At 44.9% G+C, this 22739-nt stretch overlaps 1 protein-coding gene across 11 annotated transcripts in view; it reads left to right on the plus strand.

Annotated features, from left to right (window-relative positions):
• The first annotated feature begins 1087 nt into the window (after positions 1-1087).
• Gpr19 (G protein-coupled receptor 19) overlaps positions 1088-22739 on the plus strand; it is a 29062-nt gene continuing 7410 nt past the window's right edge. The window contains exons 1-5 of one of the 11 annotated variants that reach the window (XM_027429886.2): positions 1088-1454; positions 1766-1819; positions 2517-2675; positions 5817-6219; positions 12689-12844. Coding sequence is in view for 2 of the 11 variants with exons in the window: in XM_035448679.1 (XP_035304570.1) it covers positions 1487-1548; positions 1766-1819 (116 nt within the window). In the remaining 9 variants the exon portion in view is untranslated. The other 10 variants (XM_035448684.1, XM_035448682.1, XM_027429885.2 and 7 more) reach the window with 10 other exon arrangements.

Raw genomic sequence — 22739 nt, forward strand, 5'->3', positions numbered from 1 at the left:
AATTGCAAGTGGATCATCAGACCTAAAATAATCTAAATCAAATGTGCTCGTCAGATCGTATTTTTAAAAGCATTGTGTGTCTGAATCCACTTGAAGCGAACTTGTAAAGGACATAAAAACTCTTAACAAAACAAAACACAGGGCAATTGGGCTTCTGCTTTATCTGGCTACCGTTTCTAGGGTCAGCTCTTTCTAGTTTCAAAATTTGCATGGCTGCCTTTCTGGGTTTGCTTCAAGAGCCAGCCTTAGGCCGTGTGGGGATTGCTCGAACTCGGTCGGCGGCCTCGGGCAGAGACTTTATTTGCATCTCGGAGGTGGCAAAGTCCGTCCATCCATCCATCCATCCACCCATCCATCCATCCATCCATCCCCGAGCGGGGAGGCGCCCGCGCTCCGCCGCTCACTTTAGTGTCGGGGGCCGGGCACCGGGACCGTTTGTGTCCCTGTCTGGGACACCGCACCGGCTGCCGGGCCTGGCGCGTGCACGGCAGGTCTCGGAGCTCGAGTGCACACGGCGCCGCCGCACCGCTCCCCGCTCCCCCGTCCCGGGACGAGCAGGCGCGGCTCCCCGGCAGAGAGGGGTCCACGTCACCCGCGCAGGCGCAGCAGCAGCCTCACGCCCGCGCAGGCGCAGCAGCAGCCTCACGCCGGCGGGAAGGGGCGGGCGCTCGGCCCGCGGTAAACAAGCGCCGCGCATGCGCCGCGGGCCCAGGGCGCCGTCTTTGTTTTGCATAGTAAAAAGGGAAGGGGGACGGGGGCGCCCGGCCAACCCCTGCGGGCTGCGCGACCGTGGGCGCCAAAATCCTCCACAGAGCTGCCGGCCCGCCCGGAGCCGCCCCTGACTGCCCTGAGGCTGAAAGGAAGAGGAGACAAACAAATTAGAAAAAAAATCTTTTTTTTTTTTTTTGGGGGGGGAGGGAGGGCGGTCCCCACAGCGCCACATAAAATCCTCCTCAGCGCTGGCCCTGCCTCAGACAACGCGAGATCCTGCGCCTGGACGTGACTGCGCACACACCCCGCCCCGCCCCCTCCCCCTGAGGTCCAGTGCGCATGCCTGTGGCTTTTTTTTTTTTTTTTTTTTTTTTTTTTGGCGCGCAAACGGGTTTCAAAACTTCCTGCCTGGTCGGTCACAGGTGGCCAGACTCGGCCCCCGAGGAAGGTCTCTGTCAGCATCCCAGCGCGCACTCACGCCCTTAGGGAGGTTTTCGTTCGAAATCCCACGCGAATGTAACTCGTCCCCTCTTTTCTGTTAGTCGTTGGGGGTCTGGAGTCAGATAGCCGGAGTGGGAGTGGGCGAGCCCAGCACGGTTTTAAAACAAAACGTCTTGGGTTTTGGCTGTGTAGAATGGTTAACTCTGCGAGCAGCGTAGAAGGATAGATCTTCTGAGGGACGAAAGGAGTATTTTTCTTTTTTTTTTCTTGAAGACCTTGAGAGGCTGTGAATGTGGACCGAGGTAAACTGGGCTGAAGATGGGAAGTATTAGAAATGGAAGAGGTCAACGGAGACAGTACCCCATGCTTGAGAGATGAGCCCAGAAGGAGCTGTAGGTAGGAGAGGAAGCTTAGCCTAAGATAATCTATGCGCATTCGTGAACCAGAAAGCAGAAAGATGCCATTTGGTCTATGACGGCAAAGTGTGGATTGGGAGTGTCTGTCTCAGAGACATTTCTAAAAAGGGTTATGAGCAAGAGCTGAGGTTAGGGCGGGGGTAAAACAGGTAATAATCTGGAGGGGTGTCACTGATCTGGCCTCTTTTCTCTCCCAGGGCACATGGAACACCTGCACAAACACTGGATTTTTGTCCTGCAACATCTCAAAGGTACCATCCAACAACACCTGAAGTGACCTCTTTCCAATAGAATCCCCGGGCACCTCCCACCAGCCTCACCCTTTGGCCAGAATGAAATTTAGCCTACAACTTATTCAGAGGTGTCTCTGGCTCATTATAAGACTACATGTTACAAGTCTACAGCCTCTCAATTCTGTAGATCTTGGGATCCACCTTTCTATTGGGAGCAGTGCTATGTAATACAGTCAGTATTCAGTCATTTCTTACTGTCCCCCACTGATTGTTCCTAGGACCATGCACAGATACTGAAATCTATGATGCTCAAGTCTCCCATGTAATAAGATGAACTATTTGCGTGTAACCTGTGTACATCTTGTAAACTATAGATTATGTGTGATATGTAAATCCATGTAAATACTAAGTAAATAGCTCCTTACTATACTGTGTAGGGAATAACGGCAAGAAAAGCATTCAGTACAGATGCAAATTTTTCTTCTCAATATTTTTTGTCTGCTTTTGGCTGAATCTGAGGATGTGAAACCCACGGATGCGGGAGGCGCTGCCTTTCTCCCTCTCTGTGTGAAACAGTTATCTCCCTGTATGGATCAAGACTGGCCTAAATGGACTCAAAAATCTAGTCTCGGGTAGTCCTTTTGCCTCAGCTTCCTCCATAACTGACACTGCCGGCATGTGCTGAATATATTTTAATCCTTTGTGTGCTCTATAGAGTCAACATAGGAAGACCGATGGGGCCCGACAAAATAGTAGTGGCAAGTGAGCAATAAAGCTTCCTTCGTCTGTAAGAAAGCAAAAATGGAATGCCTTAGGATTAAAGCTGGCAGTGACGGAGAAAGATCTAGTACAGAGGAAAGTGCTTGGAAAAGAGGTATGGAGTCATACATCTACAATCTACAGTCCAGCTATCCAAGGAGGCTGAGGCAGGGGGACTGCTTGAACCTAGTTGGAGAAGAGCCTGGGAGGTGGATGGAGAGAGGAAGAAGGAAGGAAGGAAGAAAGGACCAGCCAGGTAGACCCTAACAGGAAGTTCTCCTGTATTCTGTATTCTGCCCTGTAGGCTGTATGTGCTGAATTCACAGAAAAATGCAGGAGAAACTTATGGATACAATAGAATAGGATTTCTGGGTTGAAGCCTAGATATTTGGTTTGGAATCATCCACCATCTAAGTGTAATATAGAAACTGTTTAGAGTCAAGGACCCAAAACCTGAGTCTGGTCTCTTGGATCCCCCAGTCAGGACACATGACGCCTCAGAGGCTCACTTTCCCAATTTATAAAGTAAAGATTAAAGTAACAGAAGGCCAAGAGTGTCTTTTTTGTTTGTTTGTTTTTCTTTTTTGGTTTTTCGAGACAGGGTTTCTCTGTGGCTTTGGAGGCTGTCCTGGAACTAGCTCTTGTAGACCAGGCTGGTCTCAAACTCACAGAGATCCTCCTGCCTCTGCCTCCCGAGTGCTGGGACTAAAGGCGTGCGCCACCACTGCCTGGCTAGGAGTATCTTTTCTTAAAAATTATTTTAGTTGTGTGAGTGTTTTCCCCGTACCACTTGTTCCTCATGCCCTCAGGCCAGAAGAGGACATCTGGTCCCTTGAGATTGGAGTCACAGATGGCTGTGAGCTGGGAATTGAAACTGAGTCATTTGGAAGAGCAGCCAGCACTCTTAACTACTACATTCTCCATCTCTCCAAACTTAAAAGAATTAGTGTGATAACAAAATGAGCTACTATTGGAAAGACTGTGACTTAACAGCACAGAATTATACCCTATGTGATCAGTAAGGGAGAGTTTCTTTCTTGAGCAGCATTTGTGCTAGCCATCTACCCACTTGTGGGTGCTGCAAGGAGCGTAAGTCTGTCTGTATCAGAAAGCCTTAAGGTCCTTTATCTTGTTTGCACATTAGAATTACCTGGGGAGCTTTGAAAGATTTTAATGCCTGGCTTTACCCGACATCAGTTAAATCAGAATGTCTGGGAGTGGTGTGCTCCCAGACATCAGTATTTTTTTTTTCTTTAAGATTTTTAGATTTATTTAGTGTCTGTTCACGTGTGCGTGCACATGTGAGTGAGAGAGTATGTGCATGCCACATTTCGTGTGTAGAGATCAGAGAACTTGCAGGAGTTAGCTCTTTCCCAACATTATTATCGGTCACAGGTTCCAAACTCAAGTCATCAGGTTTGACCGCAAACTTTTACCAGCTGAGCCATTTGAGTGGCTCAGCATCAGTACCTTTTAGTTTATCTTTATAATTACTGTGTAAGTGTTTGTGATGTAGATGCCTTTGCTTTTGTCACAGTGTGCATGTGTAGGTGAGAGGGCAACCGTGGAGTCTGTTCTCCTTCATTCTGTGGGTTCAGGAATGGAATTCAGCCTGTCAGGCTTGGTTTTCAGGGCAGCAGGAGCCTTTACCTCTTTGGCCCATCAGTATTTTATTTATTTTTTGAGACCAGATTCTCTGATTCCCAGATTCTCTTGTCAAGCGCTGGATTAAAGGTGTGTGTGTACCCTACCATGCCCAGCCTCCATTAATATATTTCTTTTTTTAAAGTTCTGGGTTTGTTTTGTTTGGTTTTGTTTTTTTAAGTAAGGTTGAGAACCACTACTTAAAGAGTTCCCTCTAGAAAACAAGAAGAAATTAAGATCCGTGGCTTAAGACCTCCTGCTCTGCATAGTTACACACTTGGAGATTTTCTGGAGGAATAAAGGCAAGAGCTTGAGATGTGCACATGAGTTGGGCACAGTGAGGCAGATTGTGGGGGAAAGGCATTGAAATAAGTACCCTAACTTGGGAGCCGCTAGTGCTGTGATTACTGTGGATGCCAGGAACATACTAGCATACTTTGAAGCTCCCAAGCTGGCCCTTTGATCTAGCACAGGTTTCTTTGCCACCTGGAGCTGTTCTGCTCCATTGATTGGGGAAGGCATGATTAAAGTGTTTTCGCCCGGGTGGTCTTCTCGCCCGGGAGGGCAGGTGGGAATGCCTTTTTAGTAGGCATCGATAATGAAGCCTTTCCATAAGCCTATCAGAGAGATGAGGATGATCTGACCACACCAGTGGCTTTGTTGTTACTGACAGATGAGAAAAGTAAGGTTTAAGCCTATCGTTACACAGACATTTCTCAGTGAATACAAGTCACTTGGGGAAGGGGAATGTCTGGGAAAGAATTTCCTGTGTGTGTGTGTGTGTGTGTGTATGTGTGTGTGTGTGTGTGTGTGTGTGTGTTTTCTTAACCCCTGAGTGATCTCCAAAGCCTCGGACCCCCATTTTTTATGGAATCAGGCAAACAAGTGAAAGGGAGTCCTTGTGCAACACACAGGCGTTCAGGAGATATTGGTGTCTGGCTCAGGTAGTTCTGTTTTAAATTTGAATTAATTTATTATTGGTATGTGTGAGTGTGTTGTGGGGTCTTGGGACAGCTTTCTGGAGACAGTTTTCTCTCTCACCTTTACGTAGGTTCCAGAGACCAAAAACTCAGGCTCTCAGGCTTCTATGGCACTTTACCTCGTGAGCTGTCTCATCACTCTCAGATGACTCTTGTGAGTCTGAGTGAGCCAAAGACAGATAATGCTTGAGGTTCATGACTGATTTTTTTCATCTGCTGGAGATCAGTGCTTTTGCATAGGGGGCAAAACAAGGAAAAGATAGGCCCAACTGGGGGGAAAAAAAAAAGTTATGAAGTTTGGATTTATAGCCTAGGGGTAGAGCACATGCTTACTATTCTATTCACGGAGCCCTGAATTAGATGATCAGCTCAAAACGCCATCCACCCCTGCCTCCCAATTATCAAGACCGGTAATTCTGTGCTTTCTGCTTTGAAGATAGAAAACAAAATGTCTATTGGACCTTGTTCAAAGTTTCATACTATACCAATATGAGACTCTGGTCCTTCACAAACGGGTATCCAGTCCATCTTTCTGCTTCTTTAGGGGATGCTGGAAATAGAATCCTAATGAGAGTAGATTAGAATTGGGTACAATCGACTTTTCTTTATAATGAATTATTTTTTCTCTACAGAAAATATTTGGGGGTTGGTGCTATGAAGATGGAGGCTGTGTCGTATCTGCCATTATTGAAGTTGCAGCTTCCTGTACCAAATGAAGTGTCATCTGGAAGTGTGGCAGCTTGCTCAAAGCACAGCTGGCCCAGCTGAGATTAGAGCACTTTAGTCTGTGGTAATCTAATAAGCATAGCACCAGGAACTCCGAACACTCAGGAGACTAAGAACAGAAGGGAAAGGTTTCAGAGGGAGGTTGCTAAAGTGGTATTAAGAAAAGACAAAAGCTTTAGTGTGTCCCACTGTAGCGAGAACATTAGTAAATGGCTAAGTCGTGTTGGGGTTAGGAGGCCAACGGTCCAGAGACTGCAGAGGCACAGTCACTAGGCCGATGAAGAGGCTGAAGAACAGATTCTGCGGAAAGTGAGTTGTGGAATGAGATAGAAAGACAGGAGAAGGGATGAAGAGAGAAGCAGATCAAAAGTTACACAAGCGACCAGGCATTGGTGGCTCACACCTTTAGTCACAGCACTCCAGAGGCAGAGGGAAGTGGATCTCTGTGAATTGGAAGCCAGTTCCGGGACAGGCTCCAAAACTTGACAGAGAAACCCTGTCTTGAAAAACGACATAAATTTAAAAACAAAAACAAAACCCAAACAAACAAAACACAAACCAAAACAAAAAATCTACCCATACACATACTGGGCCTGGAGAGATGGCTCAGCGGTTAAGAGCACCGGCTGTTCTTCCATAGGACCTGAGTTCAATTCCCAGCAACCACATGGTGGCTCACAACCTTCTGTAATGAAATCTGGTTCCTCCTTCTGCCCTGTAGTATACATGCAGACAGAATACTGTATACATAAATAAGTCACTACCAAAAAAAAAAGTTACATAAACCTCAATGGGCTGGGATAATATAGCTCAGTTGGTAGAGTGGATGACTAGCATGTTTTAAGCTATAGGTTTAGGCCCCATAATTGGTGATGCATACTGTCATTCAAGGATGCACAGTGAGCCCTCAAGGCCAGCCTGGGCTACATGTGACCCTGTCTCAAAAAACAAAGACAGAATATTTTAATTAGTAGTATCTTTTGAATAAAAATATCCTGGAAAAATAATGAGACTACCCAAGTTTTAATTCAGGGATAAGAGGATCAACATGTACAAAATGCTTTTAAAGTAACAGTGAAAAATAAAAATTAATTTGCTTTAGGGTAATAACCAAATTCATATTTATCTAATATGCCAGCACATAAAGTTAGTGAGCGTGTAGCTGGCTTTTTAGAATTTTTTAATTTTGTGGGCACTGGAGAAATGACTCAGCAGTTAACAGCCCTGGGTTGGATTCCCAGCACCCACACAGTGGTTCACAACTGCCTGTGACGCAAGTTTCAGAGGATCTGACACCTTCCGGCCTCCTTTCGTACTAGGTGTGCCTATGGTGAACAGACACACATGCAAACAGAATACCCATAAAATAAAACAAATTTTAAGAAAATTTTAATTTTCTTTTTAATCTTGAAGCTGTAAAGTTGATTGGACTAGGATCCTCCCTTAAAACGTCTTTGAACAGGATGAAATGTCTCCACAAACATTCTATCGTTTGGGAGGTAGAGGGGAGGATTAGCAGCTCAAGGTCAGCTAAGTGACATAGGCTCCCTCCAAGCCAGGCTGGGCCTTATGAGATCCTGTCTCAAAAATAACCGAAACAACCTTTATAGCCAAAAAATGGAAATGCAATAGATTCATCAATAGAAGTAATATGTGTGAAGATTTAAGTAGTATATGGTAAAAAGAAAGAGATGTCTGGGGTGTAGCATGCTATAAAATGAATGCTTACTTGGGCCCTGGCCCTGGTTTAGTGCGCAGCACCAAAGATAAAAGAAGAAAGACATGAGTAACTTGATTTGGAGGGTACTGTCTGAGTTGCTGTCTATCACCGTGAGAAAACACCTGACAAACACTTAAAGACAGGAAGGGTTGGCCTTGGCTCAAAGTTTGAGGGGATGTGGTTTAGCATAGAGAGGAAGGCATTCAATGTGAGCTTGAACACTGGCATGGCATCTACATCCAAGAAGCAGGGAGATGAAGACTGGTGCTCAGCTCTCTCCTTTTCTCTCTGTATTCAGTTCAGGACCCCAGCCATGGGCTGATGTGGACCGAATTCAGGGTAGGTCTTCCCTCCTCAGTTAAACCACCAGGAGCACCTGCACAGATAAACTCAAAAGGTGTGCCTCACTAGTGTTTGTGTGTGTGCGTGCGCGCGTGCGTGCGTGCGTGTGTGTTTTATACCCATAGTGGATGTTTTATTTGAGATAGTCTCTCACTGAACTTTGAGCCCACCAGTTTATCGGGGCTGGCTGGCCAGTGAGATCAGGGGATCCTGCCTCTCCAGCACTGGGATTACAGAGTACAGATTACAGATTAGCAGTTTTTACATGCGTGCTGGGGATCTGAACTCTGGCCCTCATGTTGTAGGACTGCTACTTTACCCATTGAGCTATCTCCCCAGTCCCTGATTTTCTTTGGAATACCAAATTTTCTTTGGCAACTTGGCAAGGTTCCCAGTAGTGGGATTGGGACACCAACCCAGCCACAAAACCTTCAACTCACACCTGTCCTGCCTGCAAGATGTTCTGGGACAATAATGGCTTGGAGCTAGTGAGAATGGCCAACCAATGACTGGTCTAACTTGAGGTCCAAGCTATGAGAGGGAGCCAGCCCATGCCTGATACTGCCTGGGGAAAAAAGTAAATGATCTCTAATGATATTCTGCTGTACTCATAGATGAGTGCCTAGTCCAGTTGTCAGCAGAGAGGCTCCCTCCTGCAGCTGATAGGAGCTGATGCAGAGACCCATACTCAAATATTAGGCAGAGCTCAGGGAACCCTGCAGAAGACGGGGAGGAAGGATTATAGAAGCCAGAGGGTTCGAGGACATCAGAAGAGCATGGCCCACACAATCAACTAAAGCAGGGCTCAGGGAATGGGATGAATAGAAGCTGTGGTTGGTCGGGATGTGTTATATGAGAGAAGAATTCAAAACAAAATAAACCCCCAAAATCATAGTTTGAGAGACTAATCTGTTTTTGGAGTGGATAAGACAGAAACTGTCAAGCCTAAACCACAGAGGCATAAGAGAGAACTTAAAAAAGAAAAACATTTTAATGAGTTTCTAAGGGACAATTGGATAGTGGTTTTCTTTCAGTTCATGTTTGAAGCAATCTGGAAGATCTGTTGTATTTTAAAATTGATTGCATTTACTGTATCTGTGTGTGTCTGTGAATGCACACAGACACCAGTGTGTGTGTGTGTGTATGGAGGTCAGAGGACAATTTATGGAAGTCATTTCTCTCCTACCACATGGGTCCTGGGGCTCGAACTCAGGCAGTCAGGCTTGGTAGCCAGCACCTTTACAAGCCATTCTGATCCTTTCTCTTCAAAAGGTTAGTTACCCAGTTATATGAGCCATTCACTTACCATGTTTGGTTCTCAGGAGGTTTATAAGTTCAAAGAATATAACCCTTGGAGGTTTTGAGGTAACAGTGGGTGAATATAGTGTTTTGTTTTTAATGATGAAGCCTTAGTATGTAGCCCAGGCTGGCCTTGAACATAAGATCTTTCTGCTTCCCAAGTGCTGAGATAATGGATCTACGTCACCACTGATGGTAGATTTTGTTCGTTTGTTTTGAGATAGAGTTTTGTTATGTAACCCAGGCTGGCCTTGGACTTGTTTTTTGTTTGTTTTGTTTTTGTTTTTATATTTTTCCTGGTTTTTCGAGACAGGGTTTCTCTTAATTGCTTTGGAGGTTGTCCTGGAACTCGCTCTGTTGACCATGCTGGCCTCGAACTCACAGAGATCCACCTGCCTCTGCCTCCCTAGTGCTGGGGACTAAAGGCGTGGGCTACCAACACCCGGCTGGCCTTGGACTTGTTATCTTCTTGCTCTCCAAATTCTGGTATAGGTTGTTACCTCCATATCCAGTTTAGTTGCTCTTGGTGCTGTTGTAAGTGCTGACTAGCCTGCTTGCTGACTGGCCAGACACATCTAGAGCCTAGCTCGGCAGCACATGATTGTAATGGCAGCAATTTAGAAAGATGAGGAGTTTGAGGACAACCTAACCCAAACAAAACTAAACAAATCGATAACACGTATCTAGCTTGTTTAGGCAATTTAAATGTGGCAAATGTTAAAATTAAGAGCTGAATTTCTGAGGACAGGGGTATTCACCAATAAATCCAGCACTGGGAGACAAGGGCAGAAGAACCATGAGTTCGTTGGAGGTTAGCTTGAGCTAAATAGCAAGCGTATTCTGAATCTTATATAAAAAGGGATTGGCGTGGCCTTTTTGATAAAATAAAAGTAGAAAACACAGAGCTAGGGAGATGACTTGGTCAGTAGAATGCTTGAGGACCTGGGTTTGGATCTCAGGCACCCACGTCAAAAGCTGGAGCTGGTTGACTGGTGAGCCTAGCCAAATCGGTGAGTTCTGGGTTTGGTGAGAAAGAGACACTGTCTCAGAAAATAATGAGGATGGTTCCCACACAGATGTATATAAGTGCACAAGTGCTTACACACACACACACACACACACACACACACACACACACACACAGAGAGAGAGAGAGAGAAAGAGAGAGAGAGAGAGAGAGAAAGAAATACATCTTTAGTTGTGGATATTGAGCCAGGAAGGGGCTGATACCTCTCTCTGTTTTGTTTTTCAAGACAGGGTTTCTCTGTGTAGCTCTGTTTGTCCTGGACCACTCCGTTGACCAGGCTGGCCTTGAACTTGCAGAGATCCACTTGCCTTTGACTCCTGAGTGCTGGGATTAAGGCGTGCATCACCACTGCCCTGCTGTCTCTCTGCTTTAAGTTATATTTTCACATCTTGCAAATCAGCATTTCTTTTCCAAAACAACATTTGGAGTGCCTTGGTTTGTATTCTTGGTGAGAAATAATAAATTATATGTCGGCCTATGAAACAATATAGCTACACATTTACATTAACTTATTACTTTTAAAAAGAGACTTTTAAATTTTCTGTGTACAACTGGCGGAATGTATGTGTGTGTACCATGTCTGTGTCTGGTGCCTGTTGAGGCCAGAAGAGGCTGTCAGATCCACTGGAATTGGAGCTACAGGTCTTTGTGAGCCATCTTGTATGTACTAGGAACTGAACCTAAGTCCTCTGGAAAAGCATCAGGCCATGTCTCCAGCTATTTATTTTGAGAGAGACAGAGACAGAGAGACATGATGGCATGTGTGGAGGTCAGAGGACAACTATCTGGCATTGACTCTGCATGTTGATCCTGGAAATGAACTTGAGTTATCAGGAAGGGCCTTTACACCCTGAGCTATATTGGCAGCCAAGGTATAACTGCTTTAAACTCCTGATTTGGGGTAATCCAAATGCCCTCCAATTATTACCTGAATTTATGTTTAAAAATTAATTTAGCAGTCTGTAGTCAAATTGTATTTTTATTTTCCCTGTAAAATGGCAAAGCATTTGCAAGCTGGCTCTCATGGTCAACGTGCATTTGTGTGTCTTATATAACTGCAATAGGCTATTAGGAATTACGTGAGTGCCTTCCAAAGAGAAATGCCTTTGTGTGTGTTCTTCCCACCGCTCTGTGGAAACAGCCCTCAGATACTCTACAGAGCTGGCATCTTCAGTTCAGTCCAAATAGATTTTTAAGGAAGCAAGGGAGGATGGGAGGACTCACTGTTTAGTGTAAATATGGGTTCTTAGAATTCTGGCAGTATGTAGGCCCACAGCAATCCAGTCAGGAAGAAGTCTACAAGCTAGATTTGGTTCTGCAAGTGCTCACTGAAAGCTCTCTTCAACAATTCAGTCCTTTTCCCCCTTTCTTTAGTCAGCAGGGTCACATGGTGACCGATTTTGAAAGCAATAGCCCCCTTCAGCAGTCACCCAGCACCATGGCAACCAGGACGTCAGCAAAGCAGGGTAGACCCACACAAAATAGCTGCAACCAGGCTTCTATCCTGCCTTTCCAGTTCAACTCTGCCTGGGGCCCATTGATGGAGCTAAAGGCCTGTACACCCCACCGTTCTGTGTGTTGATGTGGATTTTCCCATAAGTAGAGTTGTACGAACATGATATAGTAAACTATATCTTGAGCCCCCCCCCCCAACAAAACAAAACAAAAAACCGAAAGACTAGAGTGAAAGGGTAAGAGGCAGGATGAGTTGCAGAATAGAGGCTAGCAAGCAGATGTAGATTTAATGGAATAAATCACTTGTTCTCCTAAGAAAGTAAGTTGACAGTCGAGGAAGTCTGAGCCCCAAATACATGGTGTAATTTATATTGAAATATAAGACTTTGGGGAGAAGCTTGAAAAATATTCTTATTTACCTGAAGTAGGCCAATGGCGTTAGGGAGTGCGGAAGGGAGGGCAATGCTGTCCGTGGTGCTGAACACTCCATTGCCCTGATGGCTTTTAGGTGCCCCCAGATAGATTGAGGGACACTGAGCCACACCCGCATGCCGATGAGAGGAGGGTGAGGAACTGCAGAGAAAGCCCCCTTTTCTTCCTCTGCGAAAGCTGGGGGCGAGATTACCTGAAGGCGGAAGGGAAGCCAGGAAGGGAAGCTGGAGGTCTGCGCTGATCTTGCCCTTTTCATATGGAGATTTTCTGATCAGAGCCAATCAGCTCAGAGATTTCTGCTGCTTTGCTCCTGAAAAGAGAAGCGGGGGAAGGGAGAGAGACGATGGCCACATCTCCCCCCAAGCCACATGATCCATTGCCCATGTGACAAATTCCAGAGCCTTGGAAAGGAGAAGAGGCCCCCCCCTCCCCGAGAGTGGGGCTGGGGGTGGGAAGATGGTTTAACAGTCAACCCAGCACAGCGTCATCTCGTCTCCTACCAGGAAGCAGGCTGTGAGCTGAGGGAAGGCAGAGGACAGATATGAACGTGTTCCGAAGGTTTCCTGGTGGTTTATGGCATCCTCCAAAGTCCTGTCTGAGAGCTGCTCCTGACCAAGAAGACCTACAGAGACTGTCTCTGAGATCAAGTCCTGATGAAGGTATGTGTTCGAGATCACTCTATCACTGCTGAAATTTGGCTCAGAGGACACAATACCTTCTCTTTCTCTTATTTCCAGGCAGCTTGGAGATTTTGTATGGGTTTGAACGCTCATTAGGGACATTAGATTTGTTACAGGTCCAGAAAAGATGCCTAGGTAGTTCTGTAAAATAAATACTTCTCCAGAGTAAGCTCCTATTGAGGAAAAAAATTTGGTTGGAAATTGTATGTAGTAATTGACAATAAAACCATAAACTCATTGATGAAAGGATTTCTTCCTGCTTAATCCTGGAATGGGTGGGGGAATCATCACTCAGAAGAGCTAGGTTTCATTGTCACTGTTAGAAAATCCTATCTCATCCTTCTGAGCTGCTGTTCTGTGCCCGAGCTACTGGCAGTAGCTTAGGGAGCCTGGGTGGGCAGTCCTGCTATTCCTTTGTGCTGTTAGCTCATCCTCCAGATGTCCCTGACACCAGGAGCACCAATGATTTTCCCCAAGCTCTGCGTTAAGACACTGGACCGCCACAAAATTCCACATCTTATGGAAAGCCCCGGGGAAGCTCTTACAGGAATCTGCCAAATTTAAAGGCTACAATCAGCCATGCACTCATGTTGGTTTCTTTCAATATTTCTATCCAGCACAAAGGGAAGAGCTAGAAAATTCACATTTAATTTCGTTTAACAGATAACTTGAAGAAGTTCTTACTCTGTGCAAGCCATGATTCCAAGCATAAGTAATCATTAATCTTTACAGAATACAGTTTAGAGATAAAGAAACCCAGGCATAGAGGAGTTAGTTCAGGAGCTAATCTAGGATCATGTAGATTGCACATCATAAATAGAACAAGAACTGAATCTTAAGTCTTTTGATCTTGAAGTCCTCATTCTTAACCACTGAGCTATGCTGCTTGCCTTCTTGTGTTATCTCAATGATGTCAACAGTCTATTGGGCTACAAATTTTGTTCAGCTGACGCTACTAGAAGATTGAGTCAGCTTGCCTGGCTAAAGCAGATCTCCAGTGAAATCTATATTTAATTTTGAATTATCCCAATAGTCATGTTCTGTACCCCCAAATAACCCAGTAAGTAATTGTCTGTTCTCTGCCTCTGTGCTGCATGGATACCTAGTAGTAAAACATGGTGTTACTATGGTGATCACTGATGTCTAAAGGAAAAAAGATAAGTCTGGAATTATGTTATGGTTGACTTTTTAAATCAGAACCTAGTAGCAAGCCTAGCCTAAGCATATTGCCTTCATCAGATTCAAAAGAAAATGAATATATCAAGACAAATGATGGCTCGTGCCTGTAACCCTAGTACTGGGGAAGGAAGAGTGCCACAAATCTGAAGCCTGCCTAGGTTGCAGAGTCAAACTCTGTCTCAAAAAAAGAAGAAAACCTTAAAGAAATTATGCATATTAACTATGATGCCTGACTTTTTTTTTTAAAGATAATATGCTTTTAGAACAAGGCGATCTCTCTTTGCAAATTATTTAAGGTTTTTGAGGGCAAAAGAAATTTGCTAGTACTTTTTTTTTTTTATAAGTTAGGAATTTCTGGGGCTGGGGAGATGGCTCAGTGTATAAAGTGGTTGGCAGGTGTGAGGATCTGATTTCAGATATTCAGCACTATAGTTAGAAAAAAAAAAGTTGAATATGGCTATGTGGACCTGTGATTTCAGCACTGGGAAGCAGAAACAGAAGGGCCTCTTGGGCTTGTCAACCTTGACCTCTGACCTCTGGCTCACATGGACATGTACACACACACACACACACACACACACACACACACACACACACACAATTTTCTCACTGTGAGTGGTGGACAGTGCCTGCAGTCTCAGGTAAGGAGTGAGATGTTAAGTAAGAGGACCACCAAGAGTTCAGGGTAGCCTGGGCTACAGAGTGGACCTCTGTCTTACAAAAACAAACATAAAAAGTGAAAGATTTGGTCTTGTGGTTTTCCTTCTGACCTTTGATAGTAGAAGATGCCTGGTCTTATTCCTCCATGCTGCGGAAAACTGAAAGAGGTGTTGGAAAGAAATTAGGAAGATAGCAGCAAGCTCAGATTTGCAAACTTCTTTTCAAAACATTGTGTTTCCCTCTAATTCATTGCAAAGCACTTTGAAGAGTAGTTGTTTCCTCGGTGACATAGACGTTCTTCTGGGACAGGTAACCTAAAAAGTGGCCTAGTGAGTGGTAACCTCTCAGTACACATGTGAACGTACAATGGAAGACTCATGACTCTTAGCAACATTCTAATGGAACTAATTTTGGTGCTTATGTCTATTTTATTTGTTTATTTATTTGGTTTGTTTCTGAGATGGGATTGCTTGTAGCCTAGGTTGGCTTCAAACTTGCCATGTAGCTGGCATGGGCCTTGAACTGATCCTGGGATTACAGGCATGTACCACCATGCCGAGCTCTGAGCCTATTTTATTTGCACATGTTTATAGTGAGGCAGTAAACATGCAGTAGGAAGTTGGCAGTAGCCAAAGCTATGCTTGATGTTTATGTATATTAGCTAGGTTCATCATGAACCAGAACTCAGTAGTGTCCATAAATTCTTCCCTGGCCGTCAGTGGTCCTCCTCATACTTCATTTGTACTTAGGGTGAAATTCTCAGAGTGTGCTGTGGGGAGTTAGATGGGAACAACCCCAGCAGTCTCACACTTTCCCCATATGTTTTGTCTAACACTTCTTCCTGTCATTAAACAGCTCACCTCAGGCTGAAAGTGAGCATCTCCAGTGGTTCTGCCCTGTGCATTCTTTTATCTAGTCTGGTACCCAGGTCACAGAACACTGTCCAGAGGAATCACAAAACTGAAAAGACCCTTCCCTAGGAACCCTGAGGAAGATCCTGAGTGTCAGCTCAAGTATGAGCCAAAATGTGGCAGTCAGGAACTACAGGAAAGATATTGTCTCAAGACATAGTCCCTCTGTGACATTGGGTGAAGCCCAGGGCCTGTGTGTATTGGCAAGCTACAGTCCCAGTCCTGCCAGAGTGTTTTTTGTTTTTTTTTTAATGTACATTGGGATTTTGCTTGTATATACTCTGTGTGAGGGTGTCAGATACCCTGGCACTGGAGTTATAGACAGTTGTGAGCTGCCATGTGGGTACTGGGAATTGAACCCGGGTCCTCTGGAAGAACAGCCAGTTCTCTTAACTGCTGAGCCATCTCTCCAGCCCCCACAGTGTTTTTGAAAGCTTGCTTAGGATTTGAATTCAAGTGTGCAAGCTAACTATGATTAAACTAGTCACCCTCATGTTCAGACACATAATACAGCCTTTATTAGTTTGCTATCTAATTAAATCGTTGAAGACAGAAAGCTCCTTCCCTCCAGCATCACCCACTAAGTTGGCTACACAGTAGAATAGCAGCCTGTTGGAGGAGCAGTTGCACCGCTTGCAAACTGCACACACACAGGGCAGCACAGCTGACGCCCAGCTGGGCTTTCTACCTACCCCCTAAAATCTGAAAGGAGCAACCCGTCCAACTGGCAGAACAGAAGACACAACAGAGAAAGCTGAGAACCGTTGCCTCACAGAGTGGTTGACTGGAGGGTTGATGTGAAAGATCCGTGAGGAGGTGGGCAGCAACTCTGAGCAGAATCAGAGAGAGCAATGGCGGGTCCCATCTGCAGGCTGTGGCTGCCTCTGTGGGGTGTGGGTATCAAAAGCGCAGAGCACAGCGCCAAGGACCAAGTGTGGGTGGTGTGTCCTCCACGACCCATGGCAAAGATGGAATGAGGTGGGGTTGACTTCTCTAAGGCGCTCGGTTAGGAGTGGAAGAGTCACTGTCACAATTCTATTTCCTGTTTGTGGTGTCACCTGCCCTTGGCAGAGAGTCTTTTGACAGGCTCTCCCTGTCAGCTGTCAGCTGTCATATTGACTCTTTATAGCAACCCTCTGAGATACATTATTAGCTCTAAGGAAACTATAGCTCAGAGAGATTAACTGACCTGTCTAAAGTCACAACTTGTAGGGAGCCGTTCCTGCATTCTCCATTACAATAATGGTGCCTGCAGGAACGGCTCCCTACAACAACTAGTAGCCAGCATTAAACTAGTTCTCTTTTGTTCTTTCTTCTGTTCTTTAAAAATAATATATTTAGGAATTAGACTAATAAAAACATAGTTCTCAAAAATTGGACAGCTAGGCACTGGAACTCTTCCATCGGACTCAGGTTCGATTCCCAGCACCCATATGGTGGCTCACAAACATCTGTAACTCCAGTTTTAGAGGATCTGATGCTTTCTTCTGGACTCTGAGGGTAACTAGGCATGTAGATAATGCATAGACATACATGCAGGCAAAACACCATGCTTTTTTTTTTTTTAAAGTAAATTGGGAAAATGCAGAGTACTAAGCAAGAACATCTATTCAGTCCTGCTGTGTTTCTCTGTAGTCTTTTTTAAATTTGTATCATTACAAGCAGGTGTTTGTTGAGCTCTTGGTTTGTTCTAGATAATATTTTGGCCTCCTTTCTTTGTTGTCATTATTTTTTAACTTTTATTTGTATGTGGGCCATTGGAAGCCAAAAGAGGGTATTGGATCCCTGGAGCTAGAAATGAACTGCTTCTCCTCCTGCCTTTGCCTTCCAAGTGTTGGAATGAAGCTCATGCAATGCCACACCCGCATTAACCCCTTTCTCATATAGTTTATTCTGACAACAAATCAGTAGATATTGTAATTTTATTGATGAGGACAATAAGCACAAAGACAATTAGCTTGTCAGTGGTTACACAAACTGTAAGTGGGTTGAAACCCAGACAGGCTAGCTCTGGAGCATTTTCTCACTGCATTTGGCATTTGGGGGCAGATAATTCTTTGATGTTCACTGTAGAATGTTTAGCAACATCCTTGGATTCTACCTCCCAGATACCAGTAACACACCCCTTTGAACCCAATGTCTCTAGACATTGCCATATGTCTTCTGGGAGATAAAGTTGTTCCCACCTAAGAACTGGCAGACTGAAGCCCAAGTGCTCAGCCCCTGGTTTCTCTTCATACCTTCATACCTCAAAATGTACATTGAGGGCCAGTGAGGTGGCTCAGCCAGTAAAGGTGCCAGGCCTAACAACTAGAACTGGGTCAGTGGGACCCACACAGTGGGAGGAAGAAACAGTTTCTTGTAAAAGCCAGGCTTGGGTGCACACTTGCCAAAATCAGGATTTGGGAGGTAGAAGTAGAAGGACTAGGAGTTTAAGAGCCATCCATGGTTGCATCTCAAATTTGGGGCCAGCTTGGGCTTTAAACCCTTGTCTGAATAAACAAAATACAAAAACTTAAAAAAAAAATAAGGTAGGACTAGAGAGTTGGCTCAGAGGTTAAGAGCACTGTCTGGCTGCTCTTCCAGAGGTCCTGAGTTCAATTCCCATCAACCACATGATGGCTCATAACCATCTGTAATGAGATCTGGTGCCCTTGTCTGGCAGTGCAGACATATATGCAGGCTGGACACTGTATACATGATAAACAGAGAAATGTTTTTGTTTTTGTTTTTTTAAGTAAAAATAGGAAGGTAAAGGAGTTTAGGGGTCTCATCAAGTAAAGCGCTCACTTCGAGAGCAAGAGGACCTGAAATTACTCCCTAGCACCTGTGTAACTTGCTGGGCAGGTTAAGAATGCAGGCATTGTGGATGTGATCCCCCTAGGAAGTAAGACAAAGCAAAACACTGAAACATACAGCAAAAAAGAAGAAAACAGGAAACACTAGGGGAAAGCAAGTTTGGGAGGAGCTCCTTTCTGGGTCTGTCAGGTGGCTGAAGCCAGGGGCAGCAATAGTGAATTTGAAGCCGTGTCTTCCTGGTGATGTGTGCTAGTGTGGCCTGTGCTGGACAAGTGGCGGATGTCCTCCAGCACTGTCTCCACTTTAGGAGTTCCCTGGGTGCACCCCCGAGGCCTTTGTTGCCATAGTTAGCTTTGCAGTCTTGTCTGGGCAGGCGCTCCCACCCTCCCAAGGCTCTTCAGTGTTTAGACCCTGTGGTGGCTGTTGCTGTAGCTGGCTGGTGTAGGGGAGAAAACCACAGCTCTGAGATCTGTACAGGCAGACCATTCTCCTTACTCCGGACACATCAAGCCTTCATCACCTTCCTGTAGGGGTGCGGCTCTGGACTCCATATAGTCCACTAGAGTTCACAGTTTCCAGTCTACAGCAGTGACCCTCATGGCAAGCAGGTCAGTCCAGAAGTTGACCCACAAACTGACCTTGGACTCAGGGCTATTAAACTCCAAAGTGATTCTTGATTGATGAGGTCAGCACCTAACCACTCAGCAGCTACCACCCCCTGGAGGCCCCATTGCATAAGCAGACCCTCTGTGCCCCCAGCTGCCCTGTTCTCCACATTTGCATCCCTTGGATCTCTCTCTCTCTCTCTCTCTCCTCTCTCTCTCTCTCTCTCTCTCTCTCTCTCTCTGTGTGTGTGTGTGTGTGTGTGTGTGTGCACGCGCGCATGTCTCCCTTTAAATAGTTTATTTATTCTTATTTTACATGCTTTGGTGTTTTGCCTGCATGTATGTCTGTGTGAAGGTGTCAGATCTTGGAATTACAGACAGTTGTGAGCTGCCATGTGGGCTCTGGGAATTGAACCCTGGTTATCTGGAAGAACAGTCAGTGCTTTTAACCATTGAGCCATCTCTCCAGCCCCCTTGGATGTCTCTCATCTGGGGACAGTGGCATGTTTATTCATGCTACATACATTGATGTCAATCTGAAGGTCCTTGGGGCAGCTCTGTTCTTTTTGCTGAGTTTCTCTGAACTGTTTGGCTGTCCTACCACATCCTCTGTGAACTCCCAGGGTTTTTCCTCTTTGGAATCAATTCTTTTTCGAGACAGGATTTTTCTGTGTAATAGCCTTAGCTGTCCTGGAACTAGCTTTGTAGACCAGACTGGCCTCAAACTCCCAGAGATCTGCTGGCCTCTGTCTTCTGAGTTCTGGGATTAAAGGCTTGTGCTACCACTCAGCTGGAATCAATTTTCACCCAGACTCTTCTGTACTTTATCATGAAGCAGCTTCTAATCCTCCTTCCCTAGAAGTCTAACTGAGCCTTTTAATCTGACAGACAATCCTTCCTTCCTTCCTTCCTTCCTTCCTTCCTTCCTTCCTTTTCTTTTTCTTTTTTTCTTTTTTTCTTTTTGGTTTTTCTGAGACAGGGTTTCTCTGTGGCTTTGGAGGCTGTCCTGGAACTAGCTCTTGTAGACCAGCCTGGTCTCGAACTCACAGAGATCCGCCTGCCTCTGCCTCCCGAGTGCTGGGATTAAAGGCATGAGCCACCAATGCCTGGCTCCTTCCTTTTTTTTTTTTTTTTTTTAAAGAAAGATTATATTATTTTTATTTCTGTCTATTTGCATATGTGTATGTATGTACTTGTACTTACAGGTGCCCGTCGTGGCCAGAAGAGGGTGTCTGATCCCATGTAGCTAGAGTTCCAGATGAACTGGCAAGCATGGGTACTGGGAAGAGAACTGGTCTTCTGCAAGAGCAGCAGGTGTGCAGCAAGCACTCTTGAACCACTCTGTCTCTCCCATCTGTCTGTCCAATTTTGCCATTGTTTTCTGTGTTATCAGCATCCTGTCTTTCCTGGCTTACTTTTTTAAGATTTATTTTTATTATGTATACAATGTTCTGCCTCCTTATATGCCTGCATGCCAGAACAGGGCACCAGATCTCATTATAGATAGCTGTGAGCCACCATGTGGTTGCTGGGAATTGAACTCAGGACCTCTGGAAGAGCAGCCAGTGCTGTTAACCTCTGAGCTATCTCTCCAGCCCCTACTTACTAATTTTACATTTAGGACCTGTCCATTCCAGAAAATGGGCTACTAAAGTCACCATTGGTTATTATGTTGGCCACACACTCTCTCTCACTGCACATATATATAGGTGTATATGTGCACATGCACACATTAATTAATTAATTAGTTAATTAATTAATTTTTTGAGACATGGTCTCACTATGCAGCCCTGCTTGACCTGTAACTCACTCTGGTTTACAGAGATCCATCTGCTTCTGCTTCCAAATGCTAGGATTAAAGGCCTGTACCACCATGTCCATTTTAAATGTTTAACTTTGAAAAGCTTTTTGCATAATGTCTTATGTTCAGTCCCCAGTTCCATAAAAGATAACTAATTAACACTATGTGAGAGTTGGCACAAGGGTTACTCTGCGTCGTCAATTTCTGTGGCCCTCTTTTGACTGTCTCCCTCCTCTACTCCCAGACTCTGTAGAGTTCACTAAGAAAACGCTGTGTGACTGCTGCATCACCAACCAAGTTCTTTTTTTTTTTGTTGTTGTTGTTCCCTGAAAGTTCTGTTGAACAGTTTTTATTTTTGTGGGGAGAAGGGTGTTCATGTGTCATGGCCCAGTGTGAAGGCTAGGGAACAACTTCTTAAGTTGGGTTCTCTCCTCCCCTCTTTATTTCAGTTCCAGCAATGGACTCAAGTATCCAGGCTCTCAAGGCAAACACATTTACTTACTAAGCCATCTTGCTGCACCCCTGTTCCCTAACTCTCAAACGTTCTTAATGCTTGTTAGTGTGGGCTGTGGACTGGACATTGAAAGGTTAGCTGTCTGTCTCTGTCTTCATACTCTGGCATTGTTTAGTTTGTCATTGTAGTTCAAACAAGCCTGAATATCTGTGGACACTCTGTTGTTACACACTAGATGGCATTCTAAGGCTGGACTTACTCTAGTCCATGGTTTTGTGAGTTGCCACTGTTTTAGCCCTAGAGGGCTCTCCAAGGCCACCCTCAAGTACGTAGTTGGTGTATTGTTCATCATGAGACACCTAAAAAAAGGATAGTCCTTCCCTTGATGTCTGGGGCCAAGGGTAGGTTCATATGTCTCATCCTCAGTCCCTGGCCTGTGGTCCCACACTGTGGAGCTTGGCTGAGCTCTGGGCAGAATCATTGATAAGTTGCTAATTGCTAATGCTGCAACACTGCCCTGCCCTCCAACACAGGGTGTCACAGGATAAGCCTGCATTCATTTTCACTGAAACCATGGACTTTGGTAGTGAATGGGTCCTAGAGATGAGCACCTGTGTGTATCATATGTTCTTTAAAAAGGAATTTCATTTTAATAAAGTTTTATGTCTTTAAATTAAAAAGATATTATTGTGTGTGTGTATGATGTATGTACAGGCTGGGGTATGCATGCCATAGTGCATGTGGAAGTTAGAGGACAAACTGTTTCTCTCTCCAGATGCTTTCTAGAATTCTATCTCAGCTTCTCAGGCTCTCCAGATGCTTTCTAGAATTCTGTCTCAGCTTCTCAGGCTTGCACAGCAAATGCCCCACTGAGAATCACTGGCCCTTTTTATGTTTTTAAGACAGTCTGAAACTGGCTGGCTTAAAACTTGCTGCATAGACCAGGCTGGCTTTCGACTCTCAGTAGTCCTCCTGTCTCCTAAGCGCTGGCATTACAGGCATGTCATGCCGGTGGAGGCCTTGACTTTGAGAGAATAATGCTGTAGTTATGAGACAGACTGGAAGATACAAGCTTTCCTGGCCACCTAAAATCACATTAAACATGCAGACTTTGTCTTCTAATATTTTAGAATGTATGTGGTGGTTAGTTTTGATTGTCATGGGTTATGTGGAAAAAAAAAAAAAAAAAACCACAACCTTAAGTATTGTCAATTCTTAAAGTCTTTGAAACCATAGCACACATGCACTCCAGTGGTCACTAATATTAGTCGAATTGGTTGGACTTTTCATTGGTTTCTCCATTTTTTCCCTGCAGGTGTGTTGGTGGCTACCTCAAGGGTTCTATAAAACGTTATCTCAGTGTCCCCACACCAGTGTCTTAGCTCAGGGCCAGACAGCAGCCTTCCAGAATCTTCTGCAAATTCAGGGGTGTGCTGTGAACCTGTTTTCCTGGAAGTGGCTTGCT

The sequence above is a fragment of the Cricetulus griseus genome, chromosome 8 (genome assembly GCF_003668045.3).
Source record: "Cricetulus griseus strain 17A/GY chromosome 8, alternate assembly CriGri-PICRH-1.0, whole genome shotgun sequence".
NCBI classification, from domain to species: Eukaryota; Metazoa; Chordata; class Mammalia; order Rodentia; family Cricetidae; genus Cricetulus; species Cricetulus griseus.